Consider the following 22,627-nt stretch of genomic DNA (forward strand, 5'->3'; position numbering starts at 1 on the left):
CCCTTCTTCTCTCTTTATACTCTTCGCTGTGCCAGGAACACATTTTAACTAGCTAGACACAGGTGCTTGCCTGCTTGAATTACTGTTTTGACTTAGCTCCCTCCTCTACTGCTCTCAGAAAAGATGATGTGATCTCTGGTCATCTTTGGAGGTGCTGCCTAGCTTGCTTGCTCTGAAATTCTTTAGGAAACCCCACATGTATTCTGATGCTGTATGAGCCTTTCTGGTCAGCTGCTAGAAACACTCATCTTGTCTCATTGTCCTCACCTTTTTTATTTCAAGCTCCATCTTCTCTTGCTTCTCTTGTTTCTATTGACTGCATATTTATATTTATGTCGCCGTAATCTCCTGCAGTCAAGTAGCAAAGCATGACGTGGATCTGCTTCCTTGAAAAGCTGGGGCAATGAACCTTAAGGTGGATTACTTTGAAGCCAGATATGATACACAAGTAAATGTAAATAGGAAAATCCCATCCTAATTCTCACAGTATTATTGCTTCTCTTCTGAACTGATGGACTACTGCCAAGTCTATGAACATTTCATGGCAAATGCTGAGTCACAGGCAAGACAGAAACCCATACATTTAGCAACCCGAGAGAAGTTTCTTTTGCAGGTGAGAATGTGTTAACATACACATTCCAGAGTGTGTGTGTCTGGGTGGGGAGGCACATTACAGTACCAAGGCAACTACTCCATACTTAAACTGAAAAGGCGTATCCTTTTAGAAGGATTTGTTTCTCTTTCCATTCTTCTAGAAAGTTTAGAAAACAATCTTTGACTGCTCTTCTGTTATCAAATATGAGGTGGATCCTTCACGTAGGAAGACATCAGAAATGCTACTCTTCAGGACAGATTTTCACAAACAAACAGTGCCTAGAAGTGTTGTGTAACCTGTATTTTCAAGAAACTTCAGACTCATTCCTTCACAGAAAAGAGGCGCAACAGTCTGTGTCAACTTTCTCCAGCATCAGTAAAAAAAAGACCTTCACCACCTTCCCCCCTAGTACAAAGAGTGAATTCAGATAGAGCGAGTGGCCAAAAGAACGGGTAGCGGCAGAGGTTAGACATGTCACACCCTTTCCATAAGAACAAACTAGCAAAAAGCAACTGGACTTCTAAAGCAGCTGCCTAGCCTGTCTGTTCAAGGGTGGAAATTGATTTAAGAATTGTGAATGGGGTGAGAGGACATCTGAGGAAGCATTAAGGGAAAGACCGCCAGGGGTGGGGTGAGGTTAGTTACTTAAGTGGATCTGAAATGGAAGAAGTTCAACAGACAGACTGATACACAAGGTCTGCAAGGGAACTTCAACTCACTCAGGTATTAGATGGTTTACCAGGATTTTTGCCTGAGGATTCTCACAACCTGAATGCTTCAGAGAGTCTTCTGCCTGGGATTTCCCAGTTATAACAGACATTGAGAATAAGGAGTGAGAGGCCGCATCATGCTTATGTTAGAAGAGAATGAAACAAACCTTTGGTTTTCTGCTGGACAGAAGCATTTTGTCTTCTGTTCCAGTCAAGGTGCACTAATAAAGAGTCAGGGCTAACCACTGCATGTGCAAAGAGTATGTTATTCTCAGATAATGAGCCCTTAAATACTGTATTAACATAGTTAAGCATTTATGTGCTTTAGCCAGTTCCTCTATGTAAGTTATAGCAGTGGATCATAGATGCATACAGATGTACAAGCTAACTGGCGCATGGTCATAGATAATGAATAGCACTGACAGTTCAACACTGTAATGAATACATGGGAAAACCTGCTATTAAAGATAACGGCTCTCCAAGTTATTTGCTCTGAACAGTTTTCATGTCCCCTTACAAGAAAATGTACTAATTTTAAAGTAATTCCCACAATTGCTCCTAGCTTAGTAAGGATATTTTAGCTTTCATCTCTCAACAGTAGTCCACTGTTTTAAATTATTTTTGCAATCAGTTATAATATTCTATAGACAGATATTCATTATAGGGCACAAAATTGTTTTCCTGCGGTGTGGCATTACTTTCAAAGGAGGATAAAGGCATATATCTGCCATTGCCTCATGTCTTTGAGAAAGTTGAGATCTCAATTTCCTCATCTTTCAAATTATGAAAGAACATTTCAGGGTGCTGTGAGATTAAAACATCAGAAATTTGCAAAGAACTGGGCTTTGAAAGAAAGGATAGTTGACTAATGATTTTTTTAAAATTCCCATTTTAAACAATAGCACTAGATGAAATTTAAACAAAGATACCAGACAAGATATCAAGCCTCAAACGAACAGCAGAAATATAAAATTGATGCTTTTTAACTGATACATAAAGAAATTAAGAGAAAACCAATATTTCATAGTTATAAGTTTTATTTTAGAAAATGTAAACATCACTAACCATGCATACAAGTTAAGACAGTATTTTACAGTTGTTAATTTTCTTCCTTTTTTTTCCCGTTTTATTGTTGCACAGGACATTATCACAATATATAATCTATGCAGTACAAAATACATAAAAAGTTACAGCAGAGCAAGAATAGATGAACATATAACTGTACAACTGTAATACTTCAATGTAGTGATTCAAAGAGTTGAAAAGTTGGAAGCATTCATGTGCTGCTGATAAAACTGTACAAGTGAAGATGACACCAGTAACATTATAGTTCACCAAAGCTGGAAGTATATATGTAAACACGTGCACACTTATTGGCACACACATTCTCTGTCACCCACACAGGCACGCGCTTGTGAAAAAGCACATGTGCACATGAGCACACGTCCCCCAGAATGCATATATACACAAGTAACTGCAGCTGTAACCAGAGATCAAACTCAACCACAAATCTCAAAAAACAGGTTCAAACTTTCCAAATGCAGTGGTGTTTGGATCTAGGATTTTGGTTCAGACGCATCACTAGTTATAATGAAATGGACACCTATTTTTGCTCTGTAGACATCCCTTCATTATTTGGTGTGTAGCATCTATAGTACACACTGCTATGTGTACTATACAATATACACATATATATGTATTTTTATATGTGTGCATATGCTTATATAAATCCATATATATAAATATTTTTTAATATATATATGTATAAAAAATCTATACCAGTGGATGGGTTTTTGCATTCTATAGTCTGGCTTATGGGGTAAACAAGTATAATTTGGTTATTTTCTTCTGCCTAAGGCTATAGCTTTATCACCAAAAGAGTTAAAAATACAGGCGTTCATCATACCCTTCACTGACAGACTATATGTTAGCACCCAATGCACAAACAGATGGTGTGATGGAGTAAAAGAGCACCTGAAAGTCAGTTTGTAGGCATCACCTGATGAAATTAGTAAATCAAATGGCAATGAAAAGGCAAGCTTTAAGTATGCAGAGTTCATTTTCCGTATTCTTTCTTCACAAACCATGTTCCCCAAAACAACAATGCACTTCACACAGTACAAATTTCAGAACTCATGGCAAAGAACTGTAGAAAAGCAGTTGTGAATGTGAATAGCTAGAAACAGGTAAGCTCCCCACACAGCCTTTTACAGCCTGGCTGCATGAAACACAGAAAGTGCTGAATGTCTGGATAGAAGGTAATGAGGTTTAAAAGGTGTACAGAGGCCCTCATAGCTAAAAGTTATTGTAAGGGTTAATGCAGTAAAGAGGGTAGGATACATACAGGAATTAGGCGTTACCATCAAACAGAGGCTTCTGATGACTTGTTACAAATATACACCTTTGCAGTTATGTAATGTAAACAGATACTATGCATATATTATAAAAGCAAGGAACAACTAATTTGCAGATATAAACAATTCTCACAATAAAATCTAGCTGCCAGGAGTTTACCAGGACTGCTTTGTAAGAAGCAGGATGAAAATTGAATTCATGTGGCCGTTAATGCGCTCTAGGCCTTTGCACAGGATGAGGTTAATGGAAGGGGTGAATGGGTTTCTAAGAGCGTCTTTAGTTTCAGTTGAGTGGTGGTAGTGAAGTGATGATTTTAACTTGCACCCATTTCCTACAGCAATGCAGTTAAGCTCAACTCTTAGACAGGAAACTAGAGTCATGGCTGGAGAAAAACAAACTTACTTTCAGGGCTTTCTTAATAATAATAAACCTGTTGTTATATTCTGAAATTAAAAGAAAAAAATTAGGGCAATTTTATAGTTTGTGGGGATTCACCTCAACAGATTGCATGGGGAAAGGAGGCGGCAGGAGAGATGCACACTTCTCCAAATGGAGGACTGTGAAGAAATCTGCACCTTGCCAGAGCAGTGTTTCCTGAGTGTGCAACGTTTGTTGCTACGCCAGGAGACTGTTTTAGGTTACACCACTGGGTGAAACAACAAAAGAGTAAAAATCTGAGGATAGTTTGGATAAGGACCCAGATTTCAAAACATAATTTGAGCTGTTCAGACTTCTCATATCTGCAAAACTGAGGAGGAACCATCATGAGAATGGAGTCTTATGACCTTGCTGGTGCTTCTGCTTTTTTCTACCATCTAGCAGATGCTAGAAAACCCCAAACACTCTCTTTCCATACAAAAATATTTAGAGAAGTTTTGTTCACATTCAGTTTTGGAAACTACTAGTGGTTTGGAATTCATCACTTTACCCTAAAGCTACCATGTATTAAACATTTAATGGAGATATTTGAAACTCTAGCTAGGATTTTAAAATGCAGTAATTTGACTGTCAGCCTAACATGCTCTGAGGTCTTTAAAGCGAAGATGTAAAAAAAGAAGTTTTAATGAAAAATTTCAGAGAATTTCCTGAAAGTGTAGCTGTGTTGGCTATATATAGTCTCATAGCCTTCTCATTAGATGAACTGGCTGAACTGGAAATTTGACCTTGAACCTTTTTTTTTTTTCCCTCTGCTTAAACTTGGAGATTAGTAATATCTATAAAGAATATACATAAAATGCTTAGTTTACTGTTTGAGTTAAAGATTACATAGTTCTTGTGTCACTCAGAATAGGTTATCCCATAATCTCAGTGCTAATAAAACTTGATGCGAATATTCTTTCTCCAGGCTATTAAAACAACTTATTTGTAATGCACCTACTGATTCACGACGAATTACTACACCCTAGATAAATGGACTGGAGTAGTTCCTCCTTTGCTGAAGATTAAATGATGCTCTTGTTGGAAAAAATGATTTCACAACAAACTGAACTTAGAACATGAAGCCCATGATTTTTGCTGATACTGAGTTCTCCTTTTGTTTTTGTCCTGTCCCTCCCCCTCCCCCAATCCCTCTGTTAAGGTATAATGATAATGAGAAAAGTGTTCATGATTTGTTTCGAAGTATGTGCACAAGACACAGCTGACCTGTAGAATTCCTTTAGCTAGATATCTTAAATGCCTCTTTACTAACTACAGCACAAGAGCACTTTTAGCAGTCACAGAAATGATTGGAATGTGAATTCCTGTTACCTGAATTGTATCAAGCTGTTAAAATTATGTATCTCAGTAGATCAAGATTTAATAAAAAAAAGCAAAAAAAAAAGCTGAAATCTATGTAGGCAAACAGATCTGGCTTTCCCCTAACTAACAGTGGTTAGGCAACTCATCACACAAACTCAACAATATTCATCATCTTACAAAAAAACCCTTACAATGTTCTTTCATTTTCTGTGAAATGAAACAGTAGAATTGTGCCTCGCATGACTTCCAATTCAAAAGGGGAAAATTGTGATTTTACAGAGGTGAAATCTGAAGCAAATGAACATGAAAAAAATACTGAAATATCTGCACTTTGAACTGTCTTTAAGTATTTATCCATACAACTAATAGAATGCATAGTATTAGGAATAATGTAAATATTATGGAAGTACCTATGAAACTACTTGGAAGTCTATATTAGCCCCTCACAGTTAATATACAGTACAATAAAAACTTGCAAAATTGGATCAATGCAAAGCAGCAAGATACAGGTTCATTTGGAATCTGGAGGCATTCACTTGATATCAAACGGCAGGTTTGGCGTAGAGAGTTTCTTTTCACCATGCTACACTTAACTGTATTTATACCCTACAGTAAAAATAAGAAAACCCCAAAAATTCCTGAATCAAAAGGACCTGTATTTATACTATGCACCATCAGACCCAGCCAAACCAAGGAGAGTATATTTGCTGCCAGTGAGGTCTCCAGTACATCACAATGCTCCTGGTCTTTTGCTATATTTTCTACCACATAAAACATAAAAATCTACCTCCTAGTGGTCTATCTAGTGTCAGATATTTGAAAGTTATTGAAAACTAGCAAAGATTGCCTTTTAGTTATTAAGCAGTTATTCAGAAATGACAGCACCTTACTTTATGCTGGTATGTGTATTTTTGAGAAACTTGTAGTAGTGCTGAGCTATAATGTCATTTTATTTTAAAACTTAAAAAATGCATATTTTGTTTTTCCAGTCAGAAGATACCTTATGATTTTTGCTTCCTTTTATCAGTGACCACAATAGTGATGCAACAGGATACAGAAACTATGTCTTAGCCAATTTGTCTTGCTAAGATACAGCTGTACAGTAGGTAAGTACCTTGATAAACGTTTTGGTGGGCAGTGGTTCAGCTATGCTATTTCCATAGTTCATTTAAAAAAAAAAGGAAAAAAGAATAAAGAAAATTGTTCAAGTCAGTGTGGTTTGATTTGCATAATCTGTTGGTCCCATACTGAAGAGGCAGTGCAGAGAGCTTAACAACTTAGAGAGAGTGATGACAGAATGCCTCTGAGATTCCATGCCACCCTGCAATAAAATGTTACCCAGTGTAAATATGTTTCCTCATGATTTAGGTTATTTACTTAAGGCATCTTGTTTAGAATTTTTTCTCAGAATTTCATCTAGCATGAAACAAATAAGCAAACAAGTTTATCAACCTCACAGAGATTTTTGCAATAGGAAGTTGATTTTGGAGCATCTTCAGCATGAAGTGAAAAGATGGCTTGCTACCAAAAGCAGAGGGCAGCTTGAAGAAAGACAAGACTCCTGTTTGGACACTCCCCAATGTAGGTATATAATCAGGAAAACAAACAATGGAAGAGTCTGGTAGTACATTCCAGTACTGGTTTGGTTTTTGTATTGTTTGTTTGTTGGGGTTTTTTTTCCCCAGTGTGTGAAAGAACCTAACAAAAAGCTTCTGAGTGCAAATATATTTACAGAATAAGGCTGCAGTTAGGGTGTGTCTTCATTGTAGTTATTGTGTAACATAAATATCCATCCCTGAGAAAGGAGAAGGGAGACACAATCCAACACAGTTGATTTGTAAGTGTATGTATGCTCACGTTGTGCAATCCAGTCTTACAAAACTACTTTGACACCTGAGGTGAATTAAGTCAGGTTTTTTTCTTTTTTTAGATTTTCTCATTTTCTTACAAAGAATAATCAAGAGGATCTCTAAATGGTTGCAAAATGTATGAAATATTGAGACAGCAGGAGTCACTAAGTATAACATGTAAGTCTGTCTGTCCATGAGGTTAGAATAGCCACTTGTGTGGTTGAGTAAAGAAAGTTTGACTGGAAATTGCAGTGGGAGGCAGCTATTTACTAATTTAAAAAAAAAGGGGGCGGGAGGGAGTGGGGAACTGAGGAGGGGAAGCGACAGAGTTTTTTACATGTGTGCAACACAAACAAAACTCCACGTTAGGTATTGGAGGCAAAGTGCTGACATCCAGTGCAGGTAGGTCTATGGGGAACTGGCGGGGCTAATAGTCGGGCTTGAGGCATCTGAGCGGCTGTAGTCACTGACAGAGCCTGTTCTTGAGCTGCTTCCACTTCGCCTCTTGAGCATGCTTGGGTGGAAATTGGCATGGCGACGGGCATGCTTTGTCAGATGGTCGCTGCGCATGAAGCGTTTCTCACAGAGAGGACAGCTGAACTTCTTTTCTCCTGTGTGAGTGCGGTAATGGCGGGCCAGCTCATCGGAGCGGGCAAACTTCTTGTTACATCCTTGCCAGCTGCATTCAAAAGGCCGTTCACCTGCAGAAAGCAAACATGGCATGATTAGAAGGAATAGCAATGTCCTCCATGGGTTTTTTTGTATGCAAAAGTTAGAATAAAAAGATTGGGAGCAAGGTAGATGCCACTTGGCACTAATTGGATGGAGAAGGTGTTACTCTCTGCCAGAGAGGCCACTGTGGTATTCCAACCCATTAAAAAGTACTGTAAATCAAACTAGTGATACTTTATTTGGTAACTGGATCTTCAGGGATGCTGGGCTCCTGATCCTTTCATAGATGTCACATTTCATATCTCTTGTACTCCATTGGACTTCTGGACTTTGACAATATCTGTACTGAGCTGTATAGAATATTCACTTATTCCTCCAAGCTGTCCCTATGTCTGTCTGACTCAATGTTGAAGTTCAGGAGGCATGAAATCTCTCTTTTCAGCTATTAAAAAACAATTATGGTGAAAATGCAAAATGGCAATTTTGAGGCACTGTATGTGAGACTCTCACCTTGTATTCTCCACAGCCATGCCTGTGTTTTTTGCATTTGCTACCAGGTAGTACAGTTTCTCTTGTTCACTGCCTTAGGTCTCATTTAGAAGTGAGGCAGGAAGCACTGTATTTCAACTAGGTATATGATGTGCCACATTGAAGGTAGTAGCCTTCTATCAATAGCTAACCTAAAAACCATGGCCTGTTATGCTTACGGTAGGACCAGTGAGCTCAATAGCAGTCTGGTGATGTGATGCACTTCTCAACAGATCTCGGACATGGGAAACATCTCTCACAGGGCCAGATGCCCATACCATTGCATGGCTGTGCTAGAGGTCTGCACTTGGGCCTGTGGTAAATGTGCAGCCTGAGAAGCTCCAGCACTGGAGGTGAGCACAGGTCGCGGACCAAAGTAGCATTGTGGGGTAGATGGGTATCTGGAATATATTCCCAGCTTCATCACTGATGTGCTGCATAGCCTTAGGCAACTTGTACTATGTTTCCATCCTTAGTTTCACCATTTGTTAAAAATGAAAATATCAAATCATGAAATGTGCTGTCTACTACTTCTGTATATTGGTTTGGTTTTTACTGTCACTGAGTCTGAACATCACATATTCTTTATTTGTTATTAATCTGGAACATCTTATTCCTCTCTGAATACATGGACTTAGCATTTTTTGTAGTTGTAATTTTTGTAACTTCCTACTTGCACTAATCTTCATCTTCCTAATGCTGAATAGCCAGTTCAAGAGGCCCAGAGACCTATAAAAATTCTGTGCCAAAATAAGAAATAAAAGTTCTCCACACACTACACCAAATAGGAAATAAATAAATTAGCCTCCTGGAGAAATTCAATACACCTTAATTAAAATTGTCTGATAGCAAAATTGACCCCAGCCAGCCTTCAAACTAAGCAGCCAATAATCCATTTTAAATTCACAGATTTGGCCATAACATTTATCTCCAAGATCTACTTAGGAGGCTCCTGCTCAGAAAAAGAGATTTGTAGGTTCTTTTTCCCTCCATTTATGAACTCCGATTATGCCTCCAAGATACTTCAGCCAAATCTCAAATAGTGTCTCAATGAACAGACAGGCAATTCTTTTTTTAAATAGGATTTTGTTCAAGAGCATGGAGAAAGCCACTGTCCCTGATGTGTTCTTGATTATTTAGGAGAAAGACCAAGACTCAGCAGACCAATTGTTCTTAAGCACATTTTGTGGATTTTGTTAATTACACCTACAATTACAATGCATAATGAAATCATTGTATCTGTACAGTACACAAGGGAGATTTTCATATGGAGAACCATGAACACCACCTCCTAAGTACTCTGCAAAAGGCAGCCAAGACGAACAGGACTGCTTTCTGTTGGCTTCCCCTGAACTAAAGCCTAAAAAAACTTAGGGCCCCACAAACCTTTTTAAGAATAAAACCTCTACCAACTGGTTTAATGGATATAGTTTTGTCATTTTAAAAACCCCATGCAAATCCATTCAATGTCCTCCTCAGCCTTCTCTTGCAAACTGTCAGGGACTCATCTCTCAGTCTGCTGATAGAAATGTGAAAAAAAAGGGAAACAAATATATTTTGGCTGTTTGTCATGTATCCAGTCATCTGTTGCTAGATACACTCCTGCCTGTGGTCGGACATGCCAGTCATCCCTGTTGTGTGACCAATTCACTAGTCTTCTCCCTATGCTTTGGTCATACAACAGATACACTTCTATAAGGACTTTGGGACCCTCGGGAAGAAGGGCAATGAGACATGGTCACACAGCTGGATGTGGCCTGCAGAATCGAAGTTTCTAATCCCTGAGCTATGGCATCATTTTTTGGTAAGGCAATGGCCATTGGATGTTTCTGTCACCCAAGTTAATTTTCTGTGTGTTTGTTTTCATTACAAATGGTGTTACCTAATGTTCTTCACTAGAAGGACCGCCCCCTGAAATGACTGCTTTCAGAGAAGGAAGACAAGAGTTAGTAATTTTGACACCATGAAGCACAAAGAAAATGGAACCTTTTCTTCTGATTAGTTAGCATGGCATCAGCTGTTGTTTTCTATGTCTAGCATTTGGTAGCCAGCAGTAGGCACGACAGTCCAGTTCGTAATGAGAGAAGAGGTTCTGGAGCAGGATTGTGCAAGATCTGTGTTATCCAGCGCTAACAGTCAGGTGATGAAGGTATTGCACAACTTATCTCTCCCTCTCCTCACTGCACATCAGATCTGGATAAGAACATTCAGGTTCCTACTCACCTGCCTGATTTGATGTTGTTGATGATGGTGGTGATGATTTGGGTGCTGAGCCAAAGAAAATGTGGCCTTTATTCCACTATTTCTCTACTGTTCCCTGTTCTCCTCCTTCCTAGGAACTACTTTTTCCCCTCAGTCCTCTCTACTCTTGATTTGATATCTTCTTGGTAGTTGCCTTTAAGTTTCTTGGCCAAGTAGTTTTCCCCTCCATGCACTCTCTCACAACTGGCATCACTCTAGTAGTGGTAGTAAGTTCTCTAGAGAGCTTCCCAACTTTGTTGAGGTTTAGCAATACCTCCTCAAAGAAAAGCTGTATTGTGACGAAATGCTGGATGCCTTGTGTGAAGATATGAGAGTGATTATTGCTCATAAAAAAATTAGAACACAGTCTGGAACAAAGTTGCTGCTGGGTATTAATTAAGACCTAGCTGCTGCCCCAAAACCACACATGGAAATTCACAGTCTGTCATCAGTCTCATCTCTCAAACAGAAGGGATGTGGTTTTCTGTGCAGGTAGGTTATATGAATGTCCTTTTACCGGCAGTAAAGCAATCAACAGAATGAGAGATTATATGAATTGATTGCGTAATCACATTAGGGAACATGCAACCACACTACAACTTTCTTGCATAAGCAGTAACCCGTGGACATGTTGTACTCAACAAAGAGCTTTCACCATTAAAGTGGCTGTACACAACACAATAAAGATTTTGAACTCCATCTTAGGCAGTGCTGAAGTCAGAAATTTTACCTTTATACAATGACTGCAGAATTTGATCCTATAAATTAATGTGGAAATGTTATAAAATATCTTAAATACAGCAAGAAACATGTAAAGCATGTGAATGTGTATATTGAGAGTCTTAACACTATGCCTTGGCTGCAGCGGTATTTTAGTGCATTATAAGCATTACTAGCAGGTCTCAAGGAGAGGTAAGTCTCCAAAAGATAACAATGTTTGAAAATAAAGGAATCAAAAAGCAGCTCAGGCTTCTTTACTCTTCAGAGAGGCAGGCAAGAGATGCCTTTAAAAGATAAGGAATATTGTAAATTTTTTTTTTTTTACAATTTTAAATAGGTTAGCATTTCCATGTTCTAAATCCCACTAAACTGTAACCTTTCTAGCTCCTCTACCAGAGCACATGACATCACATAACTTGTGTTTAGAGTTACACAAACCAATGGAAAAATATCACATTCAAGAATTAAATTCAACTGATCTTAACTGAAAATTACACAAGCAAGAACATTTTTGGCTTCTTCCTGAACTCCACCCAGTCCAAAGGAAAAAATGTGTGTAAAGCTGCATTAAGAAACTTGCAGTGCTCACTGCGTAAAAGTATGTCAGATCTACAGGGGCACTGACTTCTGAATTCATTTCAGTGGCACAGAACTAGCTACTCATGCTGCTTAAATTTTCTGCCAGAGCCAACTGCCAAAGGAACTGTAGAGTTGCCTGCACTATAGAAACAGCATTAAAAAATTGCACCTCTCTTCTCTCTTGCTGGAAGGGATTCGGAAGCAAGTAGAGCCAGCCTGTTCTTATGATATTATATAAAGGTCCTTTGTATTATTCTGTATTTGTCAATCATTATATATATTGAGGCAACTAGATGCAGTTATGGGAAACAAGAACTAGAGATGGTGGACTCAGATCTGATGTCTACTGAGCTTGATTTGTACCATACTTTCAGTGCACTCTTGACTTCCCCCCATCCACATATAGTTTTAAGGACTCATTTCCTATATAGTGACACTCCTGTACAGACCCTGGAGTAATCTGCTTCCTGTTTCACCAATTCATCTGTATGATATCCAGCATTTGAATTGCAATTAAAAATTATACAAAGTACTGTGTAGGCCTGAACATGCTTAAAAAATAACCTACTAATGACTGAAATGCCAAAACAGGTTGAGACACCTGTGATACCAACCATTTTCAGAATTACAATGCAAAGATTAGGCAATCATATCTGAACGATTTGAAATGTGATATCCACTGCCCTACAGATTAGAGTGTTATTAAGACAAACTACATATCAGGAGCTATTTTTTCAATTTAACTCATGTTGTAGCTCTGCACATTAAGTTAGCATTCAAGCATATGCCAAGGCCATGCAGTAGCAAAGAAATTTGTACCCTGGGAATTCCATGGGTGCCTGCAAAACCAGAAACAGTAAGCCAGAAACAATTTTCTGTGATCTTTAATCTGTTCTGCTGCTTTGCAGAACAGCATTGTATGCTGTTATGAAAACAGACTAGAAACCTGAACATGCCAGTGTGTGCTATTCTTATATTTCTACATTTTCATATACATAATTAAGGGTGTATTTGGAAACACAGATCAGATCAGCAGGCTGGGTGGGGAGGATGAGGGGCAGACAGTTAAATAGAGATGTGACTGAAGCAGCCTTCCTTCAAGAGAAGAAATGCTATCCTGGGAAAAAAAAATCAGCCAGGCAGACTATGTTTCTTGAGACTGGCTGTTATTTAAAAAAAAGAGAAAAGGTCATCCTTCAATAGCACTGATATGTATTTATGAATACTTTCATTTCTTTTATTCTCTTGTTTATAAAAAGCCCTTTTGCATAGCCCAAACCCAAGCCCTTAGCCTTCTGAGTGCAAGAGAGAGAATAGCGCATAGCTTTGATGTTAGACAAATGGTGGTTTCTTTATCAAGTATCAAAGTATCGAGTTTCTTTATTAAGGGATCAAAAAATTCCAAAGCCTCACAATTCCAAACTACTATAAACTGAAACCAGTTAGTTTTAAATTAATGATTTTGGGGGTGACATTTCATAACCAAACAAGCCAAATTCAATCATGTTTTTTGCATTTGCTTTTGTGTGTCTGTCCAACAGCTTTTGAATGTCTTGGCTACCTTCAACCATATCTAACAGAGGTAGGGAATTCAGCAATATTAAGCTTGACTAGTTCCAGGAAAATGAGGAAGTTTTAGTAATGTTTTCAGTGAAAAGAAAAGTTATAGGGTGAATTTGACTGTCACTATACACCAGAAACCCAATATGCGAGTGTGGTATGAATGCCCAAATCCAAGAAAAACTTCAGTCAGAGATCACATGTTATTAGACATGGGGACATAACACTCCCCCAAGCCCCTAGGACACACAGCAGCAACGAGCTAGGCTGCATTAATACCTGCTGACAGAAGCATGCATATTCCTGCTATTTTCATTATCTGTGATGTGACCTTTTTTTAGGAACTAGAATTCTCAGATTTCCAGCAGGCACAGACCCAGGCATCAAGTACAACGTTGCTTTAAAGTGTGGGCGTCTTTATTTTAATCTTAATAAATCCAGGGATTAAATTGGTAAATTATTGGATCTTACATTTTCTGCATGCACAGGGAACTACTACTGAGCAGGAGCTGCAACAGCTATCATAATATCCATTATTTAAACCCTTGTTTTATTTTCTGTACCTTAAGATTTTCATTGAGATATTTAGACGTATATGAATATTTCTTGAAAGGGCAATTTCCAAGCAGCAAGTTTACATTTTAAGTGAATATGTGTTATTGTTTGCTCTGGAAGTGCTTGTATTGTTCCACCTTGGAGTACAGATTACACCATGTGATTTATCTGTATAACCACAGCTAACTAGAACAACTCAAATAAATAGCAAATGACGAACACACATTCAGATACTATAATGATAATGGCTACAATGCCAGAGAAATATAAGTAGTGCAAAATTCCTCCCCCAGCCTTAACCACAGTCAGGCCCACCCAAGAACCAAAATAACTGATTTGGTATGTTCCATGCAGCTATCTGGTCCTTCTTAAACATATTACCACTCACTTTCACCATAATAGAAACAATTTAAAAAAAAAAAAAAAAAAAAAAAAAACCAAACAGATTATGTTTTATAAGGTATATTCTAGGCCTTTATTTCAAACTTGTTCAATAATAATGTCTTAAATCTCTTTTTATAATAATTTTAGCTACTTTACTGTATTCTTACCAGCCACATTTCCTTCTCCTTTGTCAAAACAGAATCATTCTGGCCTTTTTAGGCTTTTTTTTTTCCCCCAGGACACTTTGTCACATACTCTTTCTGTTGTCTAAAATATGCATTCCATGGCTTTACTGAATCCCTTTTCAAATTGGGATGCCCAAGCTGAACTACTCTGTCTGTGTGAGTATCTAGAACTTAGCACTTCTAAAATACCTATGTTTCTTACCCTGCATTTTTGCACAGTGAATTAAGAACCTGAAATTTGAACCTGTTATCTTTACCAAGTCATCTTCGGCCTACCATGTTCATTCCTGTTTGACTCCTGTTTAGTTCTCACTTTATCTCTGCTGAAGTGCATCACTGTGTGTTCAGTACATTAAGCTAAGGCTAGTTCCTGACCACTTCACACAACCAATGAGTAAGTAGCTGAAATTTATGTTCCAGGATCTGGAAAATAAATCTTACAGCAAATTGGCTTTAAAGTGAAATGGCCATAAATTTAATAAAAAGAAATATTGCTACATCCTTTGCTAAGATTTTGAATGAAAGAACAAAATAAAGGCCACAGCTATGTGGATAACTTATTTTCTGCTCAACTGAAAAAATGAAAAAACTTTGAACTCCAGAAGAACTCAGCAAACCAAGAAGCCCACAGTAATTTTATTTTTGGTTGACCAAAATGTTTTACTTCTTTTGGGATGGTTTTTGTAACACTATTTTTAATTCCTTTAGCTTTGGGGACAATTTTCAACACAATGACTATGTTTATCTGAAATGAATTAATGAAACACACTATCCCAACCTTTCTGAAATAAAAAAAAAATCAGCCTAAGCTATTTGCTGAGTTTAACTGACATATAGTTCTGTTCTTCATAAAAGACTACTTGTCAGTGAACAACTGTTTGCCAAAAATAGTATCGTTTCTATAGTTCTCACTAATAAAGAAATGCAAAGTTATTAATATTCTTCATTATCATTTCTTGGCAGCTTTTCCTCCATGAAGATTAACTGTCTGACATTTTTATTAGGTGACTAACTGAAGATCTGATCTTCTAAGGGAACAATTTCATTTGTGTTTTCAACTTCCACTGGACTCCCCATGTTTATAAGCACAAGGGATTTTCAAAGACAGCCAACAAGGGAAGGCTAACCAGCCAACTGCAAGGAGTATGGAAGTCTATCCTCCCCTTCACAGAGAAATCTTGCAATAGATTTTAGGTCCATGCTGAGGATGCGACTGAAAACATGCCCTCTAGCATTGCAGTGTGGCCCAAGGAGTCTTAGGTGATTCCCTACAGCATCTTAAGTACAAGATACTTATTTTCCAATGTTATGCTAAGCTGCTTTGGTTTCCTAGTATGTCTGTCCTCCCGAGTCATTTTGCAAAATGTTGGTAAGGGATGCAGCCCTTCAAAATGCTGTGTCTGTTTTGAGATCTCCCTTCAAAAAATACAAAGATGCACTACTGGCATGGCAAAGAAGCAACCAACCCAAAGTCCATGCTAGAAAGACCAAGAATATTTTCCAAACATGTATTTTTATGATCTTCTCTGGACTGACATAGAGTGTTACAGTTCCATGCATACATAGTGAATCATATTTGGTTTTCTTCTTTCTAGCTACATTTACATTGTAGTCTCTCTGTCTCTTTCTCTGCTAGAGAGTACTGCAAAAATTAGGTAATCCTGCTGGGCAATTGAGAAATTAAATTCTTTCCCATCAATCAAAGACCATTAAAGAGTCACAAAAAACTCTTCAGGAATTCCCCAGTTTAAAATTCACATCTCTGTATACCTGAGCACTAAGAGTCTGATGCTACTTGTTTTACTGCACCCTTTTACGAAGACACATAATACTTGTCATTGCTAATAGTAAGCTTTCTCCTGTGCAGTTTGTTACTTCCTGGTTTCTGAGGAGTTCACACTTTATCTTTTCTCTCTTCCTTACACAACCCCTCCCTGTCTTGTATGCTCCTTCCTCTTTTGAAACTACAAAAACTCAGTTGCACTGCGCCAGGGGCTTGTGAAGTTCTGAAGTCAATTATACAGACTATATCAAAACTAGTACTGTGTAAACATAGTTACATTTGTGTGTGTTAAATATGTTAAAGAGTTTTTCTCTTGAAACACAATCAATCAGATACAAAATCACTATGGTGAGTTTAGCCTTCAAGATTCCTTCCTTTTATGATGAGGTCTAGATACATAGACACAAATCTTTCAAATACATTCTATTAGAAGTAACAGAACTATTTAAAGCTAGTTTAGCAAAGAGGCTGAATCAGCTGAATAAAGCATTGAACCAAATATGATTTTATAACTTTCTGAATAATTAATTAACCTAGTCATTCTTCTAACCAAGGGTCACAGGCTATCTGCAACTACTAGCAAAATGGAGTTCATTTAGAAAAGAGAGATGAAGGCATCTTTGTCTTTGCTGTCCTCCCCAGCTTCTCATCATAAAACTGCTAGTAGCCATGACAAGAAGGTAAAGAAACAATATTCTTGTTGGTATCTAAAGCACTGAAATTTAGCAAACAAGCTCTAAATAATGTCTTTCTACAGATATGGCTGAGATTCCATGAAAGTATTTGATGTGTCATACCCGATTGTCTCCTTTCTTTTCTTTGTAAGTTATTTCTAACAGTAAGACACGGGTGATGCCTTTCAATATGCTAATCATCTGTCAAACAGCAAGGTTGTATGTCAGCACTGTTTACTTATTTGAAAAATACATATTACGTGAACTATTCCACACATCCACCACAGCATGCTGCATGATGGGGTTTCACAGCAAGGCTACCTCTGCTCCAGGCCAGTCTTCCTTACCTAAAACTCCAAACTGTTTCTTTCACATGTAGTGAGGTTATATTCTTGCCTTTCCAAGCAGCTAATGATTGTATAATCCACATACATCTTCATTTGCTTTGTGCCTAAGCTTGTAGAGAAGACTCTAATTTTAAAAACTTATTAATGTATTGCTTGCTTTAGTCAGAGCTGCGTTGTGTTTGAGGTTGTAGATAAGGTTAGTTGCAAACTAGAGAGGAAATAGATGGTGGTAGAGTATGGTGTCAGACAAGTGTCACCATTGCAGTCATCTTTTTTCTCACTAGTCTGAAAATTGGCATCGTTAAAAGGAACGGGAGAGTAACAGAGAAGAGCGAAAGAGACAATAGGAAAGGGCTTGCAGGTGAAATTCTGCGGCCTTACAGTGAAGTCAGCCCATGTGGTTGCAAAGTGTGCCCCTGGCCACTTCTAGAACTACAAATCATAGCAGTCTCAAATGAAAACTCTCCTGGAGCAAAGACTGTAAGTTTAAACTAGGAACTCAGTATCACTTGTACCATTTATATGGTGTCTTTAGTATGCATTGATTAGCTGCTCTACGTGCCACTTGGCTTCACAGCTCTTACTGGAGAGATGAAAGGAAGGAGGAATCCTCTCTAGCCTAGGTCAGTGGACAAAACTAGCTTCCACGTCTTCCATTTCCTAACCCTACATAGAGCTGTATGTTGTACACTTTGAAGGCCAGGATGCCTCACTAAGCTGGACATTGGGTGTGCTATTTTCCTCTTCATTTTTTGAGATGTTCCTAGCAAAGTCTTTCCAGGGCAGTTACTGATCACGTACAAATGAAGTAAGAGCAATTCTTTTTGGATGTAAATTTGCTCATTAATACTTCGGGTATTCAGGTTAGTCATGTCAGGTAAGAGAGAGATACATATGTATGTTTTCCCCTCACAGAAGTATAATGAGCATGAAAGATGTTCCCCATGCCTCAGAGGGCAGATAAAGTTTTCTTTTGATGGCTAGAAAAAACAATGCACAACTTCGTGGTAGCAAGTGCATTACTGCTATATCTTCTAGCTGGCCTTGTCAAAATCTATACACGTAGTATTTCTCTTGACTCTTTTATGTTATATTTGCCGTAGTCTTGCTATGTGACTGCACTGATAGCATGTACACTTTAAATGCACTATCAGTACAGCAATACCTCTTAGTCTGTAAAATTGTAATTAAAACTTCAGCTACCTCTTACAAAGGCAGGAATCCATCAGCCAGAAAATGGTAATGTTACATGATTATATGAGATGGTGTTTACAAGGCATGCAATTTCAAAGATAAGGTATAAATCTCCTTACAGTTCTATATGGATTTATCATTGTTATCTAATGCTGCTTTTTTGTTGATTGTCTTAACTCTAAAGCTTAATGTTCACCATTTCACTCTTTCCCAAAAGTTCTGATGCACAACCAAAATGGAGACCCTCCATCTAGGAGAAGAGGAACATCTGAGCCATTAGGATACCCATGAGGTCAGAAATTCATCCTACCTAGCTGGGACAACTCCCATGTCTAGGTGAGTGTGCAGACTAGAATGGACCCTGTCTGCTCCACAGGAGTAACTTGTATCGATCATGCTTCCATTAAGTGCAATGCCTTTGTTTACATGGACTTATGCCACATCCTATTATAAAAGCAGCATTTTTTCCCTCTGCTGCTGGAATCTGAGTAAACAATACTCTTTTACTGAGTACCAATGACAGGCCTAACTCTTGAAAAAGGAAAGGCAACAGCCTCAGTGTCAAAGAGCTTATGTTCTAAAATAATGCAAACTAAATGTTGAGGTTTCTGTCAAAGTTAGTCACCTGCAATTGCAGTATGTAATTTCTGTTTGGTAAGCCTAAAATTCTTACTGGGTCTCCTTATCTCTGAGGCATTAAATCCTAGACTAGTGCTCAGGAAAACAGCTGAAATGCCACTAATTTAAAAGAGCAGCAACTTCCACTTGATTTTGTCTCTCCTGTGGCTTGTTCCAAGAATGGAGATCAATAGCTGACCCTTTGACTTTGCACTTAAATGCAAGATAATTAATTGTGTTATGCTGAAATGATGAAGTAATGAATTCTGAGGAGAGGAAGATGTGTCTTAGCTATGTGTCATTTCCAAACCACACTGAAGTATCAGACTCTTTGCAAAGAGGGGGGCTCTGGGGCTTAGTACAGCAGCCCTTTACTGTATTTTTCTAATTTGTTCTACTCAGATCTATGAATGTAAGAAAGGAGGATGATTATTAAAATCTCTATTGTGAATAGAAAATAAATGAAAAAACACCGTAAATAGAGGCTCTAAACACATCTGGGTATTACTGAATGACAAAACTAAAAGATGAGGGATTTTTTTCCTTTTCCATTGGTCAACTATACTTTTTAATAAATATACTTCAAAAGAATACTGGGGTTGCAAAACCAAAACCTGTAAGTGCTAATCAGCAAATCTGACTTATTGCATCACCTCAGGAAAGGAATTTCAGCCTAGAATTCTTGTCTTGAGCCAAAAACTTGTTTAAGGGGCTTTCTTCATTCCTTATGCACAAAGGTTGTGTCTTCAGCATAGGTCAGAGTAGTCTGGCCTCTTATAACAGAGTCTAACATCAATGAAGGTATGTGGCATTTGTTCTTCTTTTTCTGTCATGTTGACAAGCCAATTTAAACCTTTTAAAGTGACAAGGGACTAGTGGAGGGCTCTCCAAATGTATATAATAATAAACACAGCATTTTTATCAAATTAGTCCAGTTAAAACTTGAAAAGGAAAGTAATAATATGGACCTTGATGAATATATATGTTGGACTGAGATCTTGTTTAGTCATTTGCAGTTTTGTGTTACTTCTGTTCTAGCATGCTAGCATGCTGATTTGTTGTCTGCTACAAGATGATGATTTCGGCTGTACCACTCACCCTCTGTTAGAGCAAATAAGGTGATTAATGAAAATGTTATGCAGACAGCAACCGAAGCCAAGAAAGAAAACTCCCCAGACTTGATTCTCCCTCCTCCAGGAGGGAAAAAAATCTTACCCATAGCTGACACAACTGAATCGAATGCGTTTACAGGGAATGGGTAGTTAAGGTACCAACAGAAACACAAGATTTCCATTACAAACTGCTGTCTGGATCTTTCCTGTGCTACCTCAGAATTGCTCACTCCATTACCCAGCCCACTCTGCAAACTCAAAACAGCTCCAGATCAGACATCTGACTGTTAGCAGCTCCATGGGACCTCTAAAGAGTATTACACTCGTTAGCATCCTGTCTTTCTCCAGTCCACTCTTACAGTGGGAAGAAAGATTACATGCTCACTATAGGACACTTCCCCCTCTTCCAATCTGTGCTACCTCTTCTTGAAACCTCAGATTATGTCCCAACAGAGCTGACAGGCTAACTGTCAAGCCATTCATTCTCGATGATGTGGTCTTTATACAGAGAAATTATACGTGTAGCAGAATTAACCAGTAGGTACTCATAGGTCAAATGGCAGGAACGAAAAATACAACATAGTGACTTCTAAATGTTTTAACTGCTTCTTTGGAGAGTCTCTTGTGAATGTACCTCCACAGATAACTGTCCTCCTTTTTTGATCAATGTGATGACCTATCTTTCTTCAGCCTGCAGTGTGGGACACAGGTTACTCCTTATTCTTCTAATAGCCCAAGGGTCTTCTTCCTCTACCTGAAAATGCTGCTATCTAGTCTCTGTTGGAAAATTCTAATTAGCTTACTTAGATGGTCTTAAGCTTTAATTTATCTGAGTTCTGACCACTGTGGGAGGGAGGAACTTAAAAGTTAGATCAAACCTAAAAACTAGAACCTGAAGATGCTTGTATTGCAAGAATGTTTGAAATCAAACTGAAACATCACAAACCATCCCTGTTTGTACAGTGAACACGGAAACAATCTCTGTAGCGGTTTAGACTGCTTTCAATGAAAGTCCACCTCACAAATAATTTTTGGCGTGGCTTTCATAAAAATTTGCACGGTAATGTTCCTGATCTCTGGTATGACAATTGAAATGTTTTAAGTGGGAGAGCAATTAAATAGGTAATGACAAATTATATTAATCTGGTGTGAATTGTGGGTGAATTTATGCTTTACTTGTGAAACTGGCTCCATGAGCATTACCCAGCACTTGCATGAATAACTGCAAAGAAGGAATGATATGACCCCATGAATCAGTCTTTTCTCTGTTGACATATCAATGATTTTTTTATTATTCTATTCTACTAAAAACAGAAAAGTGTTTGTAAAAGCAAAGCCTATCAAATTAATGAAAGGTTGTCCTGCTATGCAGAATAACAGACTAAAGGATTATTCATCTAAACTGAAACCTGTGCTTTATTTATCTGAATTCTGGAAGATGTTGAATGTCATCTGCCTCCAACTGAAGTCCACATACTTTGGCATGAATAGACATTGCTGTTAAGTTATGACATTTTATGTGCACAGCATCTCCCAGGACTTGGGGACAGGATGAGATTTCATTTCGATAGAAGCCAAGCAAACAGAAGTTAGTAAAGTTGTCTTTGGCTGTAACTGTGAAATGTCTCTTTGTGAACTTTTGAACTGTTTAATCAACAACCTCACAGTAACACAGCATACATGAAACATGGGACTTCAGCATTTGTAAGTAGAGCTAAAGCTGTAAAGCTGAGTGAAAAATCTGAGACTGAGAGTTTATTCCAACTGTATGGAGGAGAGAGGGAGCAGGAATTTCCTTTTATCTTTATTCTCATTTTGAATGGCTTGTTGTGCCAGAGAACAAGGTGGTGCTGAAGTAGTTTATGAGTAGCATCAGCCAATGCCCATATGGAGCATCCAGCTTCAGGGAACAGGCAGCTCTGGAAAGTAGTTTTATGGAATGATAATCAAACAGTAAGTTTGTTGCTTGACACCAGGCAGCTACCATTCAAGGTATGCATAAACCTATTGCATACGCTTCAGAAAATCTTCTGCCCAGATTGTAAAGTCACACTTCCTGTTTAAACCAGGATTCAGGTTTTTGTTTTTAATAAAGGAATCAGATTCTATGATAACAGTTGTACTCATATTCTAATGTGCTCACTTTTAAAGCAGGTCAGCTTTTTAGAAAAGACAATATTTGCAGTTCAACATTCAACTCTTGCTAGTCTCATTTATATGTTCTG

General features: G+C 38.1%; 1 protein-coding gene across 1 annotated transcript in view; it reads right to left on the reverse strand.

Annotated features, from left to right (window-relative positions):
• Positions 1-2,324: 2,324 nt before the first annotated feature.
• Positions 2,325-22,627, reverse strand: part of KLF13 (KLF transcription factor 13) — a 36,941-nt gene continuing 16,638 nt past the window's right edge. The window contains exon 2 of the mRNA XM_009928246.2: positions 2,325-7,951. Within this exon, the coding sequence (XP_009926548.2) occupies positions 7,659-7,951 (293 nt within the window). The 3' untranslated portion in view covers positions 2,325-7,658. The remainder of the gene's footprint in view (positions 7,952-22,627) is intronic.

The sequence above is a fragment of the Haliaeetus albicilla genome, chromosome 12, assembly GCF_947461875.1.
Source record: "Haliaeetus albicilla chromosome 12, bHalAlb1.1, whole genome shotgun sequence".
NCBI lineage: Eukaryota > Metazoa > Chordata > Aves > Accipitriformes > Accipitridae > Haliaeetus > Haliaeetus albicilla.